At 39.6% G+C, this 18,612-nt stretch overlaps 1 protein-coding gene across 2 annotated transcripts in view; it reads left to right on the top strand.

The window, feature by feature from the left end:
- The window catches only part of wdr35 (WD repeat domain 35), a 115,165-nt gene that overhangs the window by 60,099 nt on the left and 36,454 nt on the right, over positions 1-18,612 (top strand). For both annotated transcript variants that reach the window (XM_043676517.1, XM_043676508.1), the window contains 5 exons: positions 1,660-1,740; positions 2,396-2,532; positions 10,944-11,147; positions 13,233-13,379; positions 16,189-16,321. In XM_043676517.1, the coding sequence (XP_043532452.1) occupies positions 1,660-1,740; positions 2,396-2,532; positions 10,944-11,147; positions 13,233-13,379; positions 16,189-16,321 (702 nt within the window). The remainder of the gene's footprint in view (positions 1-1,659; positions 1,741-2,395; positions 2,533-10,943; positions 11,148-13,232; positions 13,380-16,188; positions 16,322-18,612) is intronic.

Raw genomic sequence — 18,612 nt, 5'->3', positions numbered from 1 at the left:
GCGGAGTGGACTCGATGGGCCGAATGGCCTTACTTCCACTCCTATGTCTTATGGTCTTATAAAATCATGAGGGGATAGGGTAAATAGTCAAGGCCTTTTCCCCGGGGTCGGGGGAGTCCAGAACTACAGGCCATAGGTTTAAGCTGAGAAGGGAAAGATATAAAAGGTACCTAAGGGGTAATTCTTTCATGCAGAGGGAGGTGCATGTTTGGAATGAGCTGTCAGAGGAAGTGGTGGAGGCTGGTACAATTACAACATTTAAAAGGTATTTGAATGGGTATATGATTAGTAAGGGTTTAGAGGGATATGGGCCAAAGTGCTGGCAAATGGGACTAGATATATTTAGGATATCTGCTCGGCATGGACAAGTTGTATCGAAGAGTCTCTTTCCATGCTGTACATCTCTATGACTCTATGTGCTTTATAGATCATAGAATGTTACAACACAGCAACAGGTCTTTTGACGCAACCTGTCTGTGGCGACCATGATGCCATTCTAATTGAATCCCATCTGCCTGCCTTCTGATTGTATGTAGCAGACAAGACATTGTACTTGTTGAGCATTCGAGCGAGTAGCTACTGCTTTGTCCTTTTTGGGGAGCTTTCACCTTGCCATACTATCATTGACATTGGGTGATGATTGTCAAAGTTGCCCTAGCAATTGACCAAAGGAGAAAGGCAGGGCTGTAATTGCCATGCATCACAGAGGCTTTCCAGAGTAGATGCATGTGGCCATGGATGAAAGTCTGTCTAGTTAGCAGACCCAAGTTGGCCACGGAATGCTATTAGCCCATAATGTCTAGCTGTAGGCATCATCTCCAACAACCCAAATGATGCTCCTGGCTTGCAGGGCATAAATGTTTAGCTGGTTGTCTTTAAAATATGGTGCCGGGGACATTTCTTGCTCCATCCCACCAAAAGATTTGCCGTACTGCTACTCCATAACAGAACATTCCGCCCACTATTTGTGGCCCTGGTCTGTAGTGTGAGCATTATACAGCTTTAAATTAATAGGTGAATGGTCAAAGGATAAAAAATGTAGGTGATAGGTTTGTAAAATAGTAAATAAGGGTGTCCCAGAAGGAATGACAATTGTAACTACTTTCCAATCTTGAGCTCTGATTTTTAATGTCTAATCAAATTAGGCAGTGGCCTGTATGTTGGTTAATTCTTCTTCCAAACAACATCTCTTTCCTGACAACATCTAAAGGCCCCATCTGTATGTAATGTTAAAGGGGCTGATGCTGCTACTCGTTCTCAGTTCCACTTCGTCAAATCAAATTATTGGTAATGGCACTCATAATAAACTAGGAGCTTAAGGGGTTTTATAAGAAAAACCAATCACAAAAGTATAGTTTGGCAGACTCCCTGCTAGCTAGAATGTTTGCTTGTACTATTTGAATACAGGTTTATTCGGAAAGCCTGACATATGTTTTAGTTTTATGGTATTTGCCACATGTTGTGTTTTTTTAGCTGTAAATTTTTCTTGGTCTGTTTTGGAACATGATGTATTTTTGGAGTTTGTACTTCCATTCATTTGTAACAAAGATAGTGTTGAGCACCATTCATTAGGTAAGTAAGATATTGAAACTAATTTTGTGCAACAGCAGATTTTCTTCTTGGTGAATTTAATACTAGACTGTTCAATTATTTTTATAGGAACCAATTCAAACATCTGGGTATATATGCAGTTTTGAAAATTTGGAAATCAAATCTGTACTTTTGGATGAAATTTTGAAGGTAATGGTTTAATGCAGTATTCATCATATATAAAATGTAAATCATTGGAAGACTATTTGTACAGTTAATGTTGGCAAAGATCATTAATCATATGCACTTTTTCCTAATTTAATTACTTATTTTCTACTGCTTATCCATGAAGAAACTATTTGCTGTTTTGAAGTGCCTCTGTGTAATTGGTCCAACTGTTTTTAAACACTCAACCCCAATATTCATGAGGAATCATGGAGGCTGTTTGTGAATATGGTAACAATTCTAAAACTCTAGTCATCAGACCCAGTGACAATGTCACAGCCCAGCATTTAAAAAATATTTTATTATTTAACATGTTCTATTTAATGGGATGTGGCCAATGCTGGCTGAGCCCAGGTTGCCTTGGGTCAAAGGACCATCTTTGGATTGTGGGAGGAAACTGGAGCACCCATCGGAAACCCACGCAGACACAGCGACAAAATGCAAACTCGACACAGTCACCCAAGGTTGGAATTGAACCTGGATCCCTGAGCAGTGAGGTAGCAGTGCTAACCACTGAACCACTGTCCCAGCAACATTTTGCAGGAACTTGTCACTTATCAATTTATGAGAAAGATGTTGTTGATCATTTATTCTGTGGACTTACTTTAGTAAAGGTGGTCTCTATTGATTTTTCTCTTAGGAGCCAAGCCAGCCCAACAAGGACTACATCATTAATTTTGAAATTCGTTCTCTACGTGATAGCCGAAGCCTTATAGAAACTGTTGGAATTGAAGATGCCTGTGCGTTCATTGAAGAAAACCCTCACCCAAGACTTTGGTAAGGAGTCTGAATATCAAATATTTTACTTCTGGTGCTTTGTTGTCAACAAGTATCACATAGCCCCAGCTTTTCAGACACTTGGCAAAATCTGAGTGTTTCCTGTTCCATTAGTTTTCCTCACATGCGACTGAACATTGCAGTCATCCCATTGAGGAAAATATGTTATTTTTGTGTTTCAAGTATCTGTCTGTTCCAGCAATACACAAAGACTGATTGATTCATTGTCAGTTGGATTCTAAGATGTTTTCTATATTTCCATTGCCACAGAAGTGTGAATTAATTTTGATGGTTTTTCTTGAGTGTACAATTTCAATTTTTAGATTAGATTCCCTACAGTATGGAAACAGGCCCTTCGGCCCAACAAGTCACACCGACCCTCTGAGACCCACCCAGACCGAGTCCCCTACCCTACATTTACCCCTGACTAATACACCTAACACTATGGGCAATTTTAGCATGGCCAATTCACTTGACCTGCACATCTTTGGACTGTGGGAGGAAACCAGGGCACCCGGAGGAAACCCGCACAGACACGGGGAGAACATGCAAACTCCACACAGACAGTTGCCTGAGGCTTGAATCGAACCCGGGTGCCTGGCGCTGTGAGGCAGCAGAGTTAACCACTGAGCCACCTTGCAGCCCCAATTCTTATCTGCAAGCTTGTAACCCAAAGGTTCTGTCAAAGTTCCATTGGGTTTCTCCAATTTTCTTTGGTAATTTTAGTCTACAGTATTTTTCTACTAGTTTTCACATATTCTATCTTGAATGGCAGCACTTTGCAGTTTATATCAAATTTACTAGTGGTAAATTGATGACTAAACCGATATGGACCTTGAAAGAAAATTGCATTCATTTTCTTTTCAAACATCCTACAACTCCCAGTCTCAAAAACAATAACTTCAGCAAAGCCCAGTGCATGCTGGAAGAGCAGCACCTCATTCTTTGTTTCGGCACTTTACAAGCCTCAATAAGATCAACAACTTCAGAGCATGAACACTGTCCTCCATTTTGATTACTCCCTACCACCCCTTCAGTGTCTTGTTTGCATTGGTCAGTGGTGGTAACCTATTTCTACTATTCACATCTACCATAAACACTTATTCTGAGTCAATACTATCATTAGCACTCCATTTGTCTTTTGCTTTAGGCACCCTTACCATCTGCTGCATTTGGTCCTCCTCCCCCTTAGTTAACAACATAAAAACATTTTCTAGTACCCTTTATTTTGGAAAAGAGTCTTATTGGACATGAACCATTAACTGTTTCTCTCCATAGATGCTATTAAATCAGCTGGGTTCCTCCAGCATCTACAGTTCTTTAATTTTATATGAAGAAAAAAGTACTAGACAAATCTTTGAACTCAATCATTTAGTTTTACAAGCAAAGTAGAAGTACAAATAAATTTAGTCGATAATTCAATACTGGCTTCGAGGAAACATAGAAAATAGGTACAGGAGGAGAGCCATTTGGCCCTTTGAGCCTGCATCATCATTCAATATGATCATGGCTGATGGTGCAATCTCAGTATCCCAGTTCCACCCTCTCCCCATACCCTCTTAATCACTTTAGCTGCTCTCTCTTGAATACATCTAATTAATTGGCTCCAACAGCTTCCTGTGGGAGAGAATTCCACAGGTTCACAACTCTGAAGAAATTCTTCCTCATCTCAGACCTGAATGGCTTACCCCTTATTGTTAGACTGTGACCCCTTGTTCTGGATTTCCCCAGCATCGGGAACATTCTTCCCACATCTAGCCTGTCCAGTTTCATCAGGATCTTAAATGTTTCTGAGATTGCTCCCTCATTTTTCTAAATTCCAGTGAATGCAAGCCCAGTCGATCCAGTCTTTCCTCATATGTCAGTCCTGCCATCCCGGGAATCAGTTTGGTGAACCTTCACTGGATTCTCTCAATAGCAAGAATGTCATTCCTCAGACTAGGAGACCAAAACTGCACACAATACTCACCAAGGCCCTGTATAACTGTAGCAAGACATCCTTACTCCGATACACCAGTCCTCTCGCTATGAAGGCCAGCATGCCATTAGCTTTCCTCACCTCCTGCTGCACCTGCATGCTAACCTTCAGCGACTGTTCCACCAAGACACCCAGGTCTTGTTGCACCTCATCCTTTCCTAGACTGCAACCATCCAGATAGCAATCTGCCTTCCTGTTTTTGTGACCAAAGTGGATAACCTCACATTTATTGACATTACATTGCATTTGCCAAGTATTTGCCCTCTTAGCCAATCTGTTCAAGTCACCCTGCAGCCTCTTAGTATCCTCCTCATATCACACACTGCCACCCAGCTTAGTGCTATTTGCATATTTGGAGGTATGGCATTCAAATCCCTTGTCCAAATCATTAATGTATATCGTGAACAGCTGAGGTCCCAGCACTGAACCCTGCAATACCCCACTTGTCACTGCCAGCCACTCTGAAAAGAGCCCATTTATTCCAACTCTTTGCTTCCTGTCTGCCAACCAGTTCTGTATCCATGTCAATACATTACCTCCAATATCATGAGCTTTAATTTTCCTGACTAATCTTGTGAGTGGAACCTTGTCAAACGCAAATACACAGCACCTACTGATTCACCATCATCTACTTTACTGGTCACATGCTCAAAAAAAATTCCGGAAGATCTGTCAAGCATGATTTCCCTTTAGTGAATCCATGCTGATGAGGACCGATTCTGTCACTGCTTTCCAAATGTTTAGTTATTACATCCTTAATGATTGGTTGTGGGGAAAATGCTGGATCAATGTCAGAAGAATGGGGTTACATTAGATACCATCCAGTCCATTAGAACTCTTCCAGAGTCTACAGAATATTGGAAAATGATCACCATTGCATCCACTATTTCTAGGGCCACTTCCTTAAGTACTCTTGGATGTTGAGCATCAGGCCCTGGGGACTTTTCGGGTTTTAGTCCCATCAGTTTCCCCAGTACCATTTCCTCACTAATAAGGATTTTCTTCAGTTCCTCCCTCATGCTTGACCCTCTGTCCTGTAGGATTTCCTGAAGATTATTTGAGTCTTCCTTAGTGAAGACAGATCCAAAGTATTTGTTCAACTGGTTTGCCCTCTCTTTGTTGTGCATTATGAATTCACCTGATTCTAACTGCAAGGGACCTACATTTGTCTTCACCAGTCTTTTTCTCTTCACATATCTATAGAAGCTTTTGCAGTCAGTTTTTATGTTTTTCGCAAGCGTACATTCATATTTTATTTCCCTTTCTAAATTAAACCCTTTGTCCTCCTCTGCTGACTTTCAAATTTCCCTTAGTCCTCAGGTTTGCTCCTTTTTCTGGCCAATTTATATGCCTCCTCTTTTGCTTTAACATTATTTCTGATTTCCCTTGTTAGCCATGATTGAGCCACCTTCCCTGTTTTCCTCTTAAGCCAGACAGGTATGCACAATTGTTGAAGTTCATCCATATGTTCTTTAAATGTCTGCCATTGCCTGTCCACCTTAAATATTCTTGGCCAGTTTATCCTAGTCAAAGAAAAGAGTTTTAGTTTTTAGAACAATTTATTCTTTAAAAGGATAATATTATAAAATTTAAAAAGAAACTTTTACATTTAATTATGTGTTGAAAGAGCATAAAAGGTACTTTTAGGTACTTTGATACCAAAATAAATGGATTCTGTGACTGTTGGAGGTAAAGGGAACACAGAGGTATTTTTGACTTGAGTCATGCAGCAGTTCATCAGTCTGAGACACAGGAGCTTGGGTACCTGATATCAGCATTTATTGAGTGGAAACTGAGAATATGTTAAAGCTTGTAGATTACGTTTGATATCTAAGCAGGATTGCTTTACATAATGCTTGTATAGCCGTATAATAACTCTGGAGCTATATACTAACTGTGAGCCATGAAAGTACATTTTTCGTCATCCTAGAATGAAAATGTCTGCATTAGTCTTTTTTCCTTGTCCTTTATTTTGAAACTGATTATGTAAACCTTGAAATATAATACTTTTTCATATTCAGAGGGTACTCATAATACAAGGGCCTAAACATTAAATTAACCCTAAATTAGTTACTAACTTCTGGGAATCTTTTCAAACTTGCTGAGAGTCTACTGGGTCTACTTAATATCCAGATCTGGTGGCTATATAGTAGAGTGCATGAAACAGACCTGAAAAATATACAAATTTACTTTGGGTCCAAGTAAGGAAGCATAAGAACCTTGTTTTTTAAACAAAGGACTATTTAGAACTGATGTATTTTAAGTTAAAATAGCTTGCTGTCAAAGATAGTTCAACCTCTGGCACTTTTCTAAGGATGTTTAAATGATGTCAGAAGCTTTTAATAGCCATTTTACTCTTTCGTTGTGTCAACAGATATTTCACCTACTGGAGAATTTAGCCTTTGATTTTTCATGCATCTGTTTCTCTCGGGCTCCCTGATATCATACCCTGTTGAATGTTGCCTCTTTTAAGTCAAATGTGTTAATCTTTAGATCCTGTCTATGTTTTCTGCTTGAACTTTGTTATTCTGAATAAACCCATTCTGAGGGGATTGTTGGTAATTCAATGGTACTTGGTGGCATCGGTAAAAGTCCCAACCTTCAATTTACTAATGGTTGGAAGGAGGCTGGTTTATTCTTTTTGTAGATATGACAAAGCTGGGCAAACTCCTGTAATGTCGAGCCAAGAGCCAGTTTCATATTTTATCAAAATAATTTGGCAATGGTGGGAGACAAACTTTAAATATTTGACTTAGCTGGGATCCTGGTAGAATCCATCGTCGTTTCCACTATTAGGACATGTGGACTCCAATCCTGTTGCTGGGTGTTGACATCAATGTTTTTGGAGATCTTAAAAGGATATCATGTGTGAGTATTTCCTCATCACTTTATGCTTTAAATGCAGGTAAATGCTCTGTTTTCTCACTTGCACTTTCATGGCCATCTGCACTTTGTTTGTGAAAGGAACATAGGTACAAGAGTAGTCCATTAATCCTGTGAATTGCCTCTGCCGTTCAGTGTGATCTTGACTGATCAAACCCTTCATTGACATTTAGCCACCTCTCCCCCATAATCCTGTATGCCACTGGTAATCAGAGATCTATCAATTTCTACGATGTACATAGTCAAAGACTGATCTTTCACAGCCCTTTGTGGCAGAGAATTTCAAAGGCTCAGAACATTCTGAGTAAAAACATTTTTCCTCAACTTGGACCCTCTTTCTAGAATCCCCAACCAGGCAAACATCTTACATGGATCTACCCTATCTATCTCTTTATGTATTTTGTAAGTTTAAGTGAGGAAACGCATTCTTCAAATTTTCTAAAGAATACAGGCTTAGATTGCCCAAAAACAGGAATTGCTGAAGAAACTCAGCAGCTCTCTCAACATTAGTGTGTCGAGTCCGGTGTCCCTTCTTCAGAGTTCACACATCTCTCAATCTCTCTCAGTCTCTTCATAGGACTGTCCTGCAATTCCATGAACAGGTCTGGTGAACACTCACTGCACTCTCTCAGTGGCTAATTATCTTTCCTGAGATAAGGAGACCAAAACTGCACACAGTGCTCCAGGCACAGCCTAACTAAGCTTCTTTACAATTGAAACAAGTCTTCACTCCTGTTGTACTCAAATCCTCTTGCAATGACAGAAACATTCCATTAGTCTTCCTAATGGCTTGCTACACCTTGTTACATGTTAGCCTTCAGTAGCTTTTCAATGTCTACACCTAGGTCCTTATGTACATTTACACTTTTCAACTTCATTTAAGCAAACCTTGCACATCTGTTTCTCCTACCACTGTGGATAATCCTCACATTCTTTCCACATTATATTCCATTTGCTATGTTCTTGTCCATTCAATAAGCCTATCCAAATCCTCCTGAAGCTGCTTTACAACTTTTTCACAACACATATTCCCACTTAGTTTTGTGCCATTCACAAATTTGGAAATATGATGTTTCGTCCACAGTCTAAACAATTGATTTTTATTGTGAACGAAGGTTAAGGAGCCAATTTCTCATAATCACTTGGCTTTCAATCAGCATTGTTGGGTATTGTAGATCTGGTGAGCCTTCTGCGTCTTTAATTGTAGCTCTCAGCATGATTGTGGTGCCTTTCTTTAGTCTTAACCTTACTTTTGGGGGTTTCATTTTTGGATCACCAGGTTGTGCCACTTCACATACATCTGTGAGGGTCATGATGTTGCATGTCATGTCAGTGTCCAACTCTTTATGTTCACAAGAATGCAAATAGGATATTATTTTACAAGAGAAGTCTTTGTGCATTGTATTTCACAAGTGAAAATGCAGACTTTGTGGGCTTAAAGAGCTTGAAGAATAGTATAGGGAAAATGTATGTGCATGGAATTTAAATAGATTAATTTTGATAATCAAAATTAGAAATGGCTGTGGGGATCTTGATGTCAGATTAATTTGTATCTATTGCTTCTGATCTCGGCAGCGTAACAACTTTTCTCTGCCTGCATTGCTACAGCCAGTACTAACACCCTGTTATTTAACTGCCATATCAGCAGTGGACTCAAACTTGTGAGAAGTTAGCACAATATGTTTAATAATTAAAATATTAATCTAGATTTTCCTTCACATTAAGAAAGACAATTTCTGTGAATACAATGTCAGAAATTAAGAAAGGAGTAAAAGTCATTAACACCAAAACTTTAGTGACCAGTGGTGTTATTGGCATAGACATTTTGCAGCATTAAAGGTGCTAAATCAATAGAATTTTTTGTTGTTCATCAATAAATCAGAGGACAAATTGCTTTTTATGAGAATTCCCTCCCCCATGACTTTTATTGTTTTGTGTTCGCTGCCCATACATGTATTTTGATATTACTGTCATTAAAGATTGTAGGATAATTGCATCTTTAAATACACAACTGTGACTATGCTGGTGAGTTGTTTATTTTGGTCTTTTTACTTTTAAAATGGACTAAAAATGATTGACTTTTTAAAAGAAATATGATCCAGGATGAACTTTTCCTAGGATTATGCATTTATTATTTTAATTATGTCAGTTTCTTTTTTAGGAAACTTCTTTTGCATTTATTTCAGCTAATATCTGATTTTCTCACAGTAAGCTACATTTATGCTGCCAGTTACTGATGTCAGAATGGTGCCTCCTGTCTGTCATACACTATTGGCAGAATCTTATTTCATTGAAAGCAGTGTCACAGGTAGACTGGGTGAAGAAGAAGGCATTTAGCATGCTGGCCTTCAGTTGAGGCATTGAGTATAGGAGTTGGGATGTTATGTTAGAGTTGTATAAGTCGCTGAGGAGGCTGTACTTGGAGTCACCCTGTTATAGGAAAGACATACTTAAACTGGAAAGAATGAAAAGAAGATTTATGAGGATGTTGCCAGTACTAGTAGGCCTGAGTTATAAGGAAGAGGTTGACCAGGATAGGGTTTTCTTCTTTGGAATGTAGGAGAATGAGAGATGACCTTATTGAGGTATATAAAATCATGCGGGGCATAGATAGGATGAATGCATATAGTCTTTTTCCCAGGGATGTGGAATTAAAAACTAGTTTCAATTGATAGTTTCAGATAAGAGGGGAAAGATTTAAGAACACCTTGACAGACAGCTTTTTCACACAGGGAGTGGTGCATGTATGGAATGGGCTGCCAGAGAAAGTGGTTGAGGCAAGCATAATAGCAACATTTAAGACCATAAGATCATAAGACATAGGAACGGAAGTAAAGCCATTCGGTCCATCGAGTCCACTCCGCCATTCAATCATGGCTGATGGGCATTTCAACTCCACTTACCTACATTCTCCCTGTAGCCCTTAATTCCTTGTGACATCAAGAATTTAGCAATTTCTGCCTTGAAGACATTTGGCGTCCCAGCCTCCACTGCACTCTGTGGCAATGAATTCCACAGGCTCACCACTCTCTGGCTGAAGAATGTTTAAAAAACATTTGGATAGGTACATGGATGGGAAGGGTATAGAGGGAGATGGACCAAATGTGGGCAATTGGAACTAGCAACATGGACTAGTTTGGGCTGAAGGGCCTATTTCCATGCTGTATTACTCTATGACTCTATAACATTGTGATCCTCAACTAAATAAAATCAAGTTATAACAGAGCTATATGCTTATATGTGGTTTCATGCATTCGTGGTGGTGGTGGTTAATTTTTGATAATAGGAGAAAGTTTGAAATTGTAGAAGTTTATTGAAGCTTCAACAAAAAGTGTGTCATCAATGTGTGGCTTTAGACTGAGCTAGAATTACATTGTGATGCAGATTTGTACAGCTAGATTGCACCATTACTCAGCATAACTCCAATTAAGGCATGCAAAACTTAAACTGACATTTTATTTATACCACTGTGTTGTCTTCAAAACACGAAGCACTATTTTCTTAGAATAAAATGAAATATAGCTAATTGAATTCTTACTTTGTATTTTAGGCGCTTACTTGCAGAAGCTGCTCTACAGAGACTTGACCTTAAAACAGCAGAACAGGCATTTGTCCGTTGTAAGGATTACCAGGGGATTGAGTTTGTAAAACGTCTAGGAAATCTTCAAAGTGAATCCATGAAACAAGCGGAAGTTGCAGCATATTTTGGAAGATTTGAGGAAGCTGAGAGAATGTATCTAAACATGGATAGAAGGTGTTCATGATACTTATAGAAATAGTTACACTGGTTTAGACCAAAAACTCTTAAAGGTGTTGTGTAGCTTTCCTTATGAAATGTTTATCATTTGGAAGTGTTTTGAAATTTTTATGAATTTCAGTCTTTTGACATTGCAGGTCTGACCTGACTGAAATTTAAGTTTCAATGAGATGTCATAATGGGAGAAGAGTATGGAGTGGAGAGCAAAGACATAAAGGATGGAAATTCAAAAGCAGAGGGGCACCAAAAAAGCTGTTGACATTATGACAATGGCCATTTTGTGAACTTAATTTGCCTTCCCTCTGCTGTAAAATACACAACACAAATGGAGTTATTTAATGTTGATTACTGTATACTGTTAAAAGATTTTGGTTTGGTAGGGCTTGGATTTGTACAAGTTGTTTTTGGACTTTTTCAACTCACTTCACATACTGACTGTCTTGAGTATTTGGTGCTGCTGCTGCAAGATCAGATTGGCTACTAGGTGGATTCAAGTTAGTGATTCTGCTGAACCTTTGACTCCTGTTTATGTCATACTGGAATGGCTATTTGGCACTATTGTTCATGTTCTGCTAATTAGTTCCAGTAAAACTCAGTACAATCCAGTTGATGACAAACTAAAGGAGTAATATTGTTACATATAGACAAGTCAAATTCACGGTGTGACACAGGTACCTGGGATGGTCCTTTAGCCAAACAAAGATAGGAAATTTTCTGATTTTATTCTTAAGGGATCATTTAGTGCTTTTGTAGTAGTTTTTGTCCTTTCCTAATTCTAGAATTTGGCGCTCTTAGCTTAGAGACTTATAAAGCTTAGGTTCTTCATTAGCAGAATGTTTATTGACCTAAATCTTAATCAAGACATTTCAGTCTGATTTTGTTGATTTAAGAATGTTATTTGATATAGAGTACAGAATGACGAGTTGAAATCATTATGGTGTACCAGAAGTTTGAAGCAGTGTTCGGTTGATTTTAATGCCCCGATCTGAAAGGAATGGTGTAGGCAAGCGGTAAAATGTTGAGATTGTCTTAAAAGCAACAGCATATTCCTACCCATTCCACACCACTGGTTTCATTTATATTAATTTGGGCACCAGAAGAGCATTGATCCCTGCAAACCAGCCAACTGACATTGAAAAGTCTTGATGATGATATAATCAGTAATGGCATTTTAACATCTGTAGTCATGAGTGACCAAAAAAAGCCAAAGTAAAGTTTAGAATTATCAATTAGACTCCATGAAGAGTCTTTCAGTTTTTCAGTCCCAGCATTGTTTATCCTTCCCAGTATTGGTAATGGGATTCAAATAATCTGCTTGTACTTATTTGATTAGAATGGGGAACATTGTCTTTGACCCCACTTTCCTCAGACTCCAATATGATGTTTACTTCTGCCACCAGCTATGACATCACTATGGGTAGGAGGTTGCCCTGGCGTACTTAAACATGGCCTGGGAGCCAGGTTTCCCATTTGCTCAGCAACCATAGCTGCCTTGCAAGTGTTACCTGTTTAAGTTAATGCCTTTGCTTTAGATATCCACCAACCTGTAGGTGCAGTCACCCAAGAAGAGCAGTTGAAGTTGAAGTGACAAACTTCTTTTGAAAGTTGATCCTTAAATATTGGGCTTGGAGTAGGATTCCTGCTGGACTAGGATTTTCATAGGAATCATAGGTTGGCAGACGGATGGGTGGCCATTGGTAGAATGTCATCAGGCTAGAGATTAACGACAGGATTATAAAAGTGTTTGAAATTTGTCAGTTATCCAGTTGTGTTCTGAAAAAGAGTCACTGGATCCAAAAGGTTAACTCTGATTTCTCTCCACAGATGCTACCCAACCTGCCGAGTTTTTCCAGCAATTTCTGCTTTTGTTTCTGATTTACAGCATCTGCAGTTCTTTCCGTTTTTATTCAGTTGGTTTTGGGAGTAGCATGCAGTATTTATGCATATGTACTCATATGAGGTAGAGCTCATTGGGCGGTAAATTCTAAAATTTGTAGATGATGCAAATGACATATTTTGGTTTTATGATGGGTTTAACTTCTGCATAGTCAGAATTTCATTTTTATTTTATTCTGCTAATAGAGATCTGGCTATTGATCTAAGGATCAAGTTGGGAGATTGGTTTCGAGTTTTGCAATTGTTAAAAACTGGTTCCGGTGATGCTGATGATGCTCTACTTGAGCAAGCCTATAATGCCATTGGAGACTATTTTGCCGATCGTCAAAAGTGGTAAGTAACAGCGTTGTTATCCAACTAGACAGTGGGAGGTCTTGAAGTTCTGTGAACATTCTCACAGTTTCTTGTCGTAAATTGAATGAAAGTTGATTAATACATCAGAGAAATAGTAAAAATTAGCCATTTAAATTCTGCAATTCTGCCAGTGGAGATGAGAATATCAGTGAAATTTCAGGAACACAGATGTTTTGGCAAAAAAGAACAATTGGACCATATAGCCTCTCCATTCCATTTCCTTATTATCTGAGAAACATGAGGCCCTTCAAACATGAATAATTGTTCATAATGGTGGCCTCAGAAGGACTTCATCCCCACTCTTCTATTACATTTGGATGCAGTCCTGGTGTCCACACCTGTGGGGAAGGTAGTCTACCCTACAGTGACCCTTATAGGTTTGGTCAGTTGTCTCTAGTGGCATTTTTGCTCAGAGGATTCAGGTACGTTGAGTGTGAACTTGCCAGAGGCAAATGCCTTGCCGGTGCTTCCTCTGAGGCATCCGTGCTCTCATCCTCTGAGGTAAAGGTGGTAATCTCCTGCTGTGTGGCCCTCTTGACCATGGCCACCATGGACTTACAGCTTGTATCTGCATGTCACAAAAGAGATGTTGCAAACAAGTGCTAGAGATTGTGGCATGTTAAAATGAAATACATATTGTGAGTAATGGGGAAGTAGCACAGCAATGGACATGGAATTCTCAGCACCTTCACAGAAGCAATCCTGACCTTCTCTGGCGAGGCCCAAGATTCTCTCCTTCTAGCGGATGAGGAACTGAATGTTGGATACCCCAACAGCCATCCCCTTCAGCACTGTTATAGGCATTTTCTCCTTAAAAGAGAGAAGTTAGGGTGAGGGGAGGGAATGAGTGAGATGAATGTGGGTGGCACAGCTGTTGCAGGAGAAGCAGTCAGTTGTCCCAAGTGAGTGAGTAGTCAAGAGTGTGGTGCTGGAAATGCACAGCAGGTCAGGCAGCATCCAAGGAGCAAGAAAATCGACATTTTGGGCATAAACACTTCATCAGGAATGGAAGGGCTTTTGCCCGAAACGTCGATTTTCCTGCTCCTCGGATGCTGCCTGACCTGCTGTGCTTTTCCAGCTGCCACTCTTGACTCTAATCTCCAGCATCTGCAGTCCTCACTTTTGCCAAGTGAGTGCGTAGTCAAGGCTGAGGACATGCAAGCTTAGCAGTTTGGGATAGATTAACAGCAAGTAAGGGAAGACTTTACATGCAAAATAGAGAGCAGCAGTCAATGAGATTCTGGACTGCCATTACTGCACTAACTGGGGGTGATCTTCGACCAAGCTGGCTGCTCTGGTGTTGAAGCCTCCTCTTGTTATCCTGGGTGAAAAGGACATCTCACCTTTGTTCCAGGTCCAAGTCCCCGAAGCGGGCGACCACTTTCCTTTTACCTGCCGTGCCTGAGGTGATTAAATTGAATCTTACAGGACAGCTCCTTGAGCTGTGCTTGACTAGCATGCAAAATAAATGTGCCACCAGTGTCAGTAATGTTGGTCTATCCTGGAATATCTGGCCAGCAACAAGTACTTCTAGCTACGGGAAGTGGAAAAATTGGGCTAGCATCATATGAGAGTGAGAGCTTTTGTGTTTGGTAGGTAGTAAATGAGGCGAGTTTAGAAAGGTGGCTTGAGGTAACTTGCTAGTCCTCAGAAAGAGAAGCCCTTTATGAAACTTAAAAATGACACTTAGCTAAAAAACGGTAAATTTCCTCCCAAAGAGATCTAGTACCAAAAAGAAATGGCTGCAAAGTGGTAAGAGTTGTGCACAATAGTGAAAGCTGAAAATTTATGGCATACAATTTAGGCAGTTCAAGTTCTTGGGCCCACAGCTCAAGGAGCTTCATTAGGGGAATGGCAGAAGCAGGCCTATTTGGGTAATTGAGCTAAATTATTTGAACAACTGCATAATACCTTTACCCAAGTACAGGAGAGTAGAGCTGAGTGTTCAGCAATAGCTGAAAATACATATTCTGTGCTATGCTACTTCCCCATTACCCACAATATGTATTTCATCTTAACATGCCACAATGTCTAGTACTTGGTTGCAACATCTCTTTTGTGTCATGCAGATACGAACTGTAAGTTCATGGTGGCTGTGACCAGGAGGGCCAAACAGCAAGAGATTATCACCTTTATCTCAGAGGATGAGAGCACAGATGCCTCAGAGGAAGCACCGGCAAGGCATCTGCCTCTGGCAAGTTCACACCCAAAGGACCTGGATCCTGTAAGCGAAAATGTGTTTAGGTTTTAAATGCGTGAACCAACTAAACATTCAGAAGTACTTACCTCTATTCAGAATGAGAGGATGGAAAACTGGTTGAGCTTTTAAATTTATTGTACATATGCAATTTACTTTCACTATTGAATTATTGTACCAGTTTGATACAAATTTGTTAGAAAGTGATTCTTACCTGTTCTGATATATTGACAAGTAGAAAAGAATGATAGGGGTATTTTTAGTGTTCCTGCTCAGTGTTCTCTGACATGGATTAGATAAGGAAAAATAACATCGTATTGATAATTGCTCAAGCTAATAAGTCAAACTAATCACTGGATGCACAGAATTGATCATTTACATTAAGGACTCAGATTAACAAATGTATTTCTGCTGAATCCTAGCTTCAGAATTTGTATCCAGCTATTCGGTTTTTACATGAGAAAGTCTATTTGGATTTATATGATCATGTTGATAATTTTGTCCAATTTTTAATTGGCTATTGTGTGAAAATCTTTAATTAACAAAAACAATCCAAACAAATGTGACTTCAAATCTCCTTTCCACTTGCAGGATGAATGCTGTTCAGTACTATGTTCAAGGCCGGAATCAGGAGCGGCTGGCAGAGTGTTATTACATGCTTGAGGATTATGAAGGTTTGGAAAAACTGGCAAATGCCCTACCAGAAAATAACAAACTGCTTCCTGTAAGTATTAGGAATAATGTATTGTCATTGGAGTGAAATGTTGGGGTTTATCTCCCTTTACAAGTAGGATAAAATAGACCTTCATTGTGAATTCTGTTTAAATTGAACTATAAATTGAAAAGGATTTGTGAAAAGAATAAAATTTAACCCCGGTAACTAGTGTACCAAATGAATTCATTCCCATCAATTGAAGCAATCAATTAGATTAAATGATTAATCTTTTAGTATGTATTTGAATCAAGCAACTTTTAATTTAAAACTTTAGTTCTGTATTGATCCAAAGGGAATTTTGAGAAAGTCTGAATTTGGATGGCATGTCAACTTTTGATAAATAGTGATGATTAATCAAAATTAATCAAACTGATTGATAAATATATAGGTTGATTAATTAATAATTGCTGTTTGTTTATTAAATTAATCATATTGGTTGCGTTAGCTGGCATTCGCTCCTTATGCACTATAGAACTAGTGATGCTTTTAGCTTTGAAAAATGTGTTGCTGGAAAAGCGCAGCAGGTCAGGCAGCATCAAAGGAGCAGGAGAATCGACGTTTCGGGCATAAGCCCGAAATGTCAATTCTCCTGCTCCTTTGATACTGCCTGACCTGCTGCGCTTCCCCAGCAACACATTTTTCAGCTCTGATCTCCAGCATCTGCAGTCCTCACTTTCTGCTAGATGCTTTTAGCTTTGTTAACCTGACTGATATATATTGAACCTGGACCAGTGCCATTATTTAAAAGAGTTTATTGAAGTCACAATAATCCAGCAATCTATCCTCCAAAATATAGAGTCATAGAGATGTGTAGTTTACTACTATTGCTGACTTGCCTCCTCAGAGAAGTGACATTGATTTTCACAGAGCACAAACCTGCTTCCTCTCTCAGGATGACAGCATTTATTATTTTCTCACTTTGCCAGTACTCTTGCTGTTGGCCTTTTCGGCAGCCAGCCCAGACTGCAACCATACCTATTAAGTCCACGATAATAAAATGAAGAACTTTTGGATGCTAGAAATCTTCATCAAAAACAAAAATTGCTGGAGAAAGTCAACAAGTCAAGCAACATCTGTGGAGAGAAAGCAGAGTTAACGTTGAGTCCAGAAACCCTTTAGAACTGACAGCATCTGGGAAGAAGTGATATTATCTTGATGACAAAGAGTTGTTGGGTGGGGGAAGGAGTGAGCTGATAGGTGGTGACAGAGCCCAGAGAGAGAGAGAGAGAATGAGGGAGGAATAGAGAATTGTTAATAGTAAGTGAGGGAAGAAGAAAAGCTAGATAGGTGATACTCTGGATTAAAATGGGTGAAAATGAGTTGGCTGTGCTGCAAGCAACCTATGTCATGTTAGGTCCTGGGTGTGGGAGTGGGTAAAAGACTTGGAAGCAGGTGTTCAGGCTCTCAAATTATTGAACTTGTTATTGAATCCTGAAGACTGCACTGTCCCCAGTCAGAAATTGAACTGATGTTCCTCCAGCTTGCTCTGAGCCTCATAGGAGTACTATAGCAGGCCTGAGAGAGAGATGTTGGTATGGGGATACAGTGGCAGATAACTGGAAGCTCAGCCTCATTTTTACAGACAGAACATAGAGTTTCTGCAAACCAGTCACACAGTCTGCGTTCGTTGTACGCATTCTAGGGGAGACCACATTGCTTCTATTGTTAGATAATGAACTGATATTGCCAACTTCTTTCATTAGACTTATTATAAGAGTATATTTTTGGGAGATGGTAGTATTGTCACTGGTTTTGTAGCCCAGGGACCTGGGTTAATGCTGCGGTGACAAGGGTCCGAATCCAACACAGCAGATGGTGAAATTTGAATTCCGTTATTAAACTGGAATTTAAGTGTACTCTTATGATCACCACAAAACTATTGTCCTAACAACTCTCCTGATTCGCTGACCTCCTTTAGGGAAGGAAAATCTGCATGTGACTCCATTTTTACAGCTGTGTGGTTGACTTTCAGCTGCTACAAATTCTGATAAAGTGAATGAAACTGGATAGGCTATGTTGCATTGACCAAGACACCCAAAATGACACAGCCCTATTAACTATTCAATTTGTTCCTCACTGACCTCTAAGTGTCTCTGCCAAAATTGGGACAGAACATAGAACATAGAAGAATACAGCGCAGTACAGGCCCTTCGGCCCTCGATGTTGCGCCGATCCAAGCCCACCTAACCTACACTAGCCCACTATCCTCCATATGCCTATCCAATGCCCGCTTAAATGCCCATAATGAGGGAGAGTCTACCACTGCTACTGGCAGGGCATTCCATGAACTCACGACCCGC

Source organism: Chiloscyllium plagiosum, chromosome 3, assembly GCF_004010195.1.
Source record: "Chiloscyllium plagiosum isolate BGI_BamShark_2017 chromosome 3, ASM401019v2, whole genome shotgun sequence".
Lineage (NCBI taxonomy): Eukaryota > Metazoa > Chordata > Chondrichthyes > Orectolobiformes > Hemiscylliidae > Chiloscyllium > Chiloscyllium plagiosum.
This window is presented reverse-complemented; position numbering and strand designations above follow the sequence as displayed.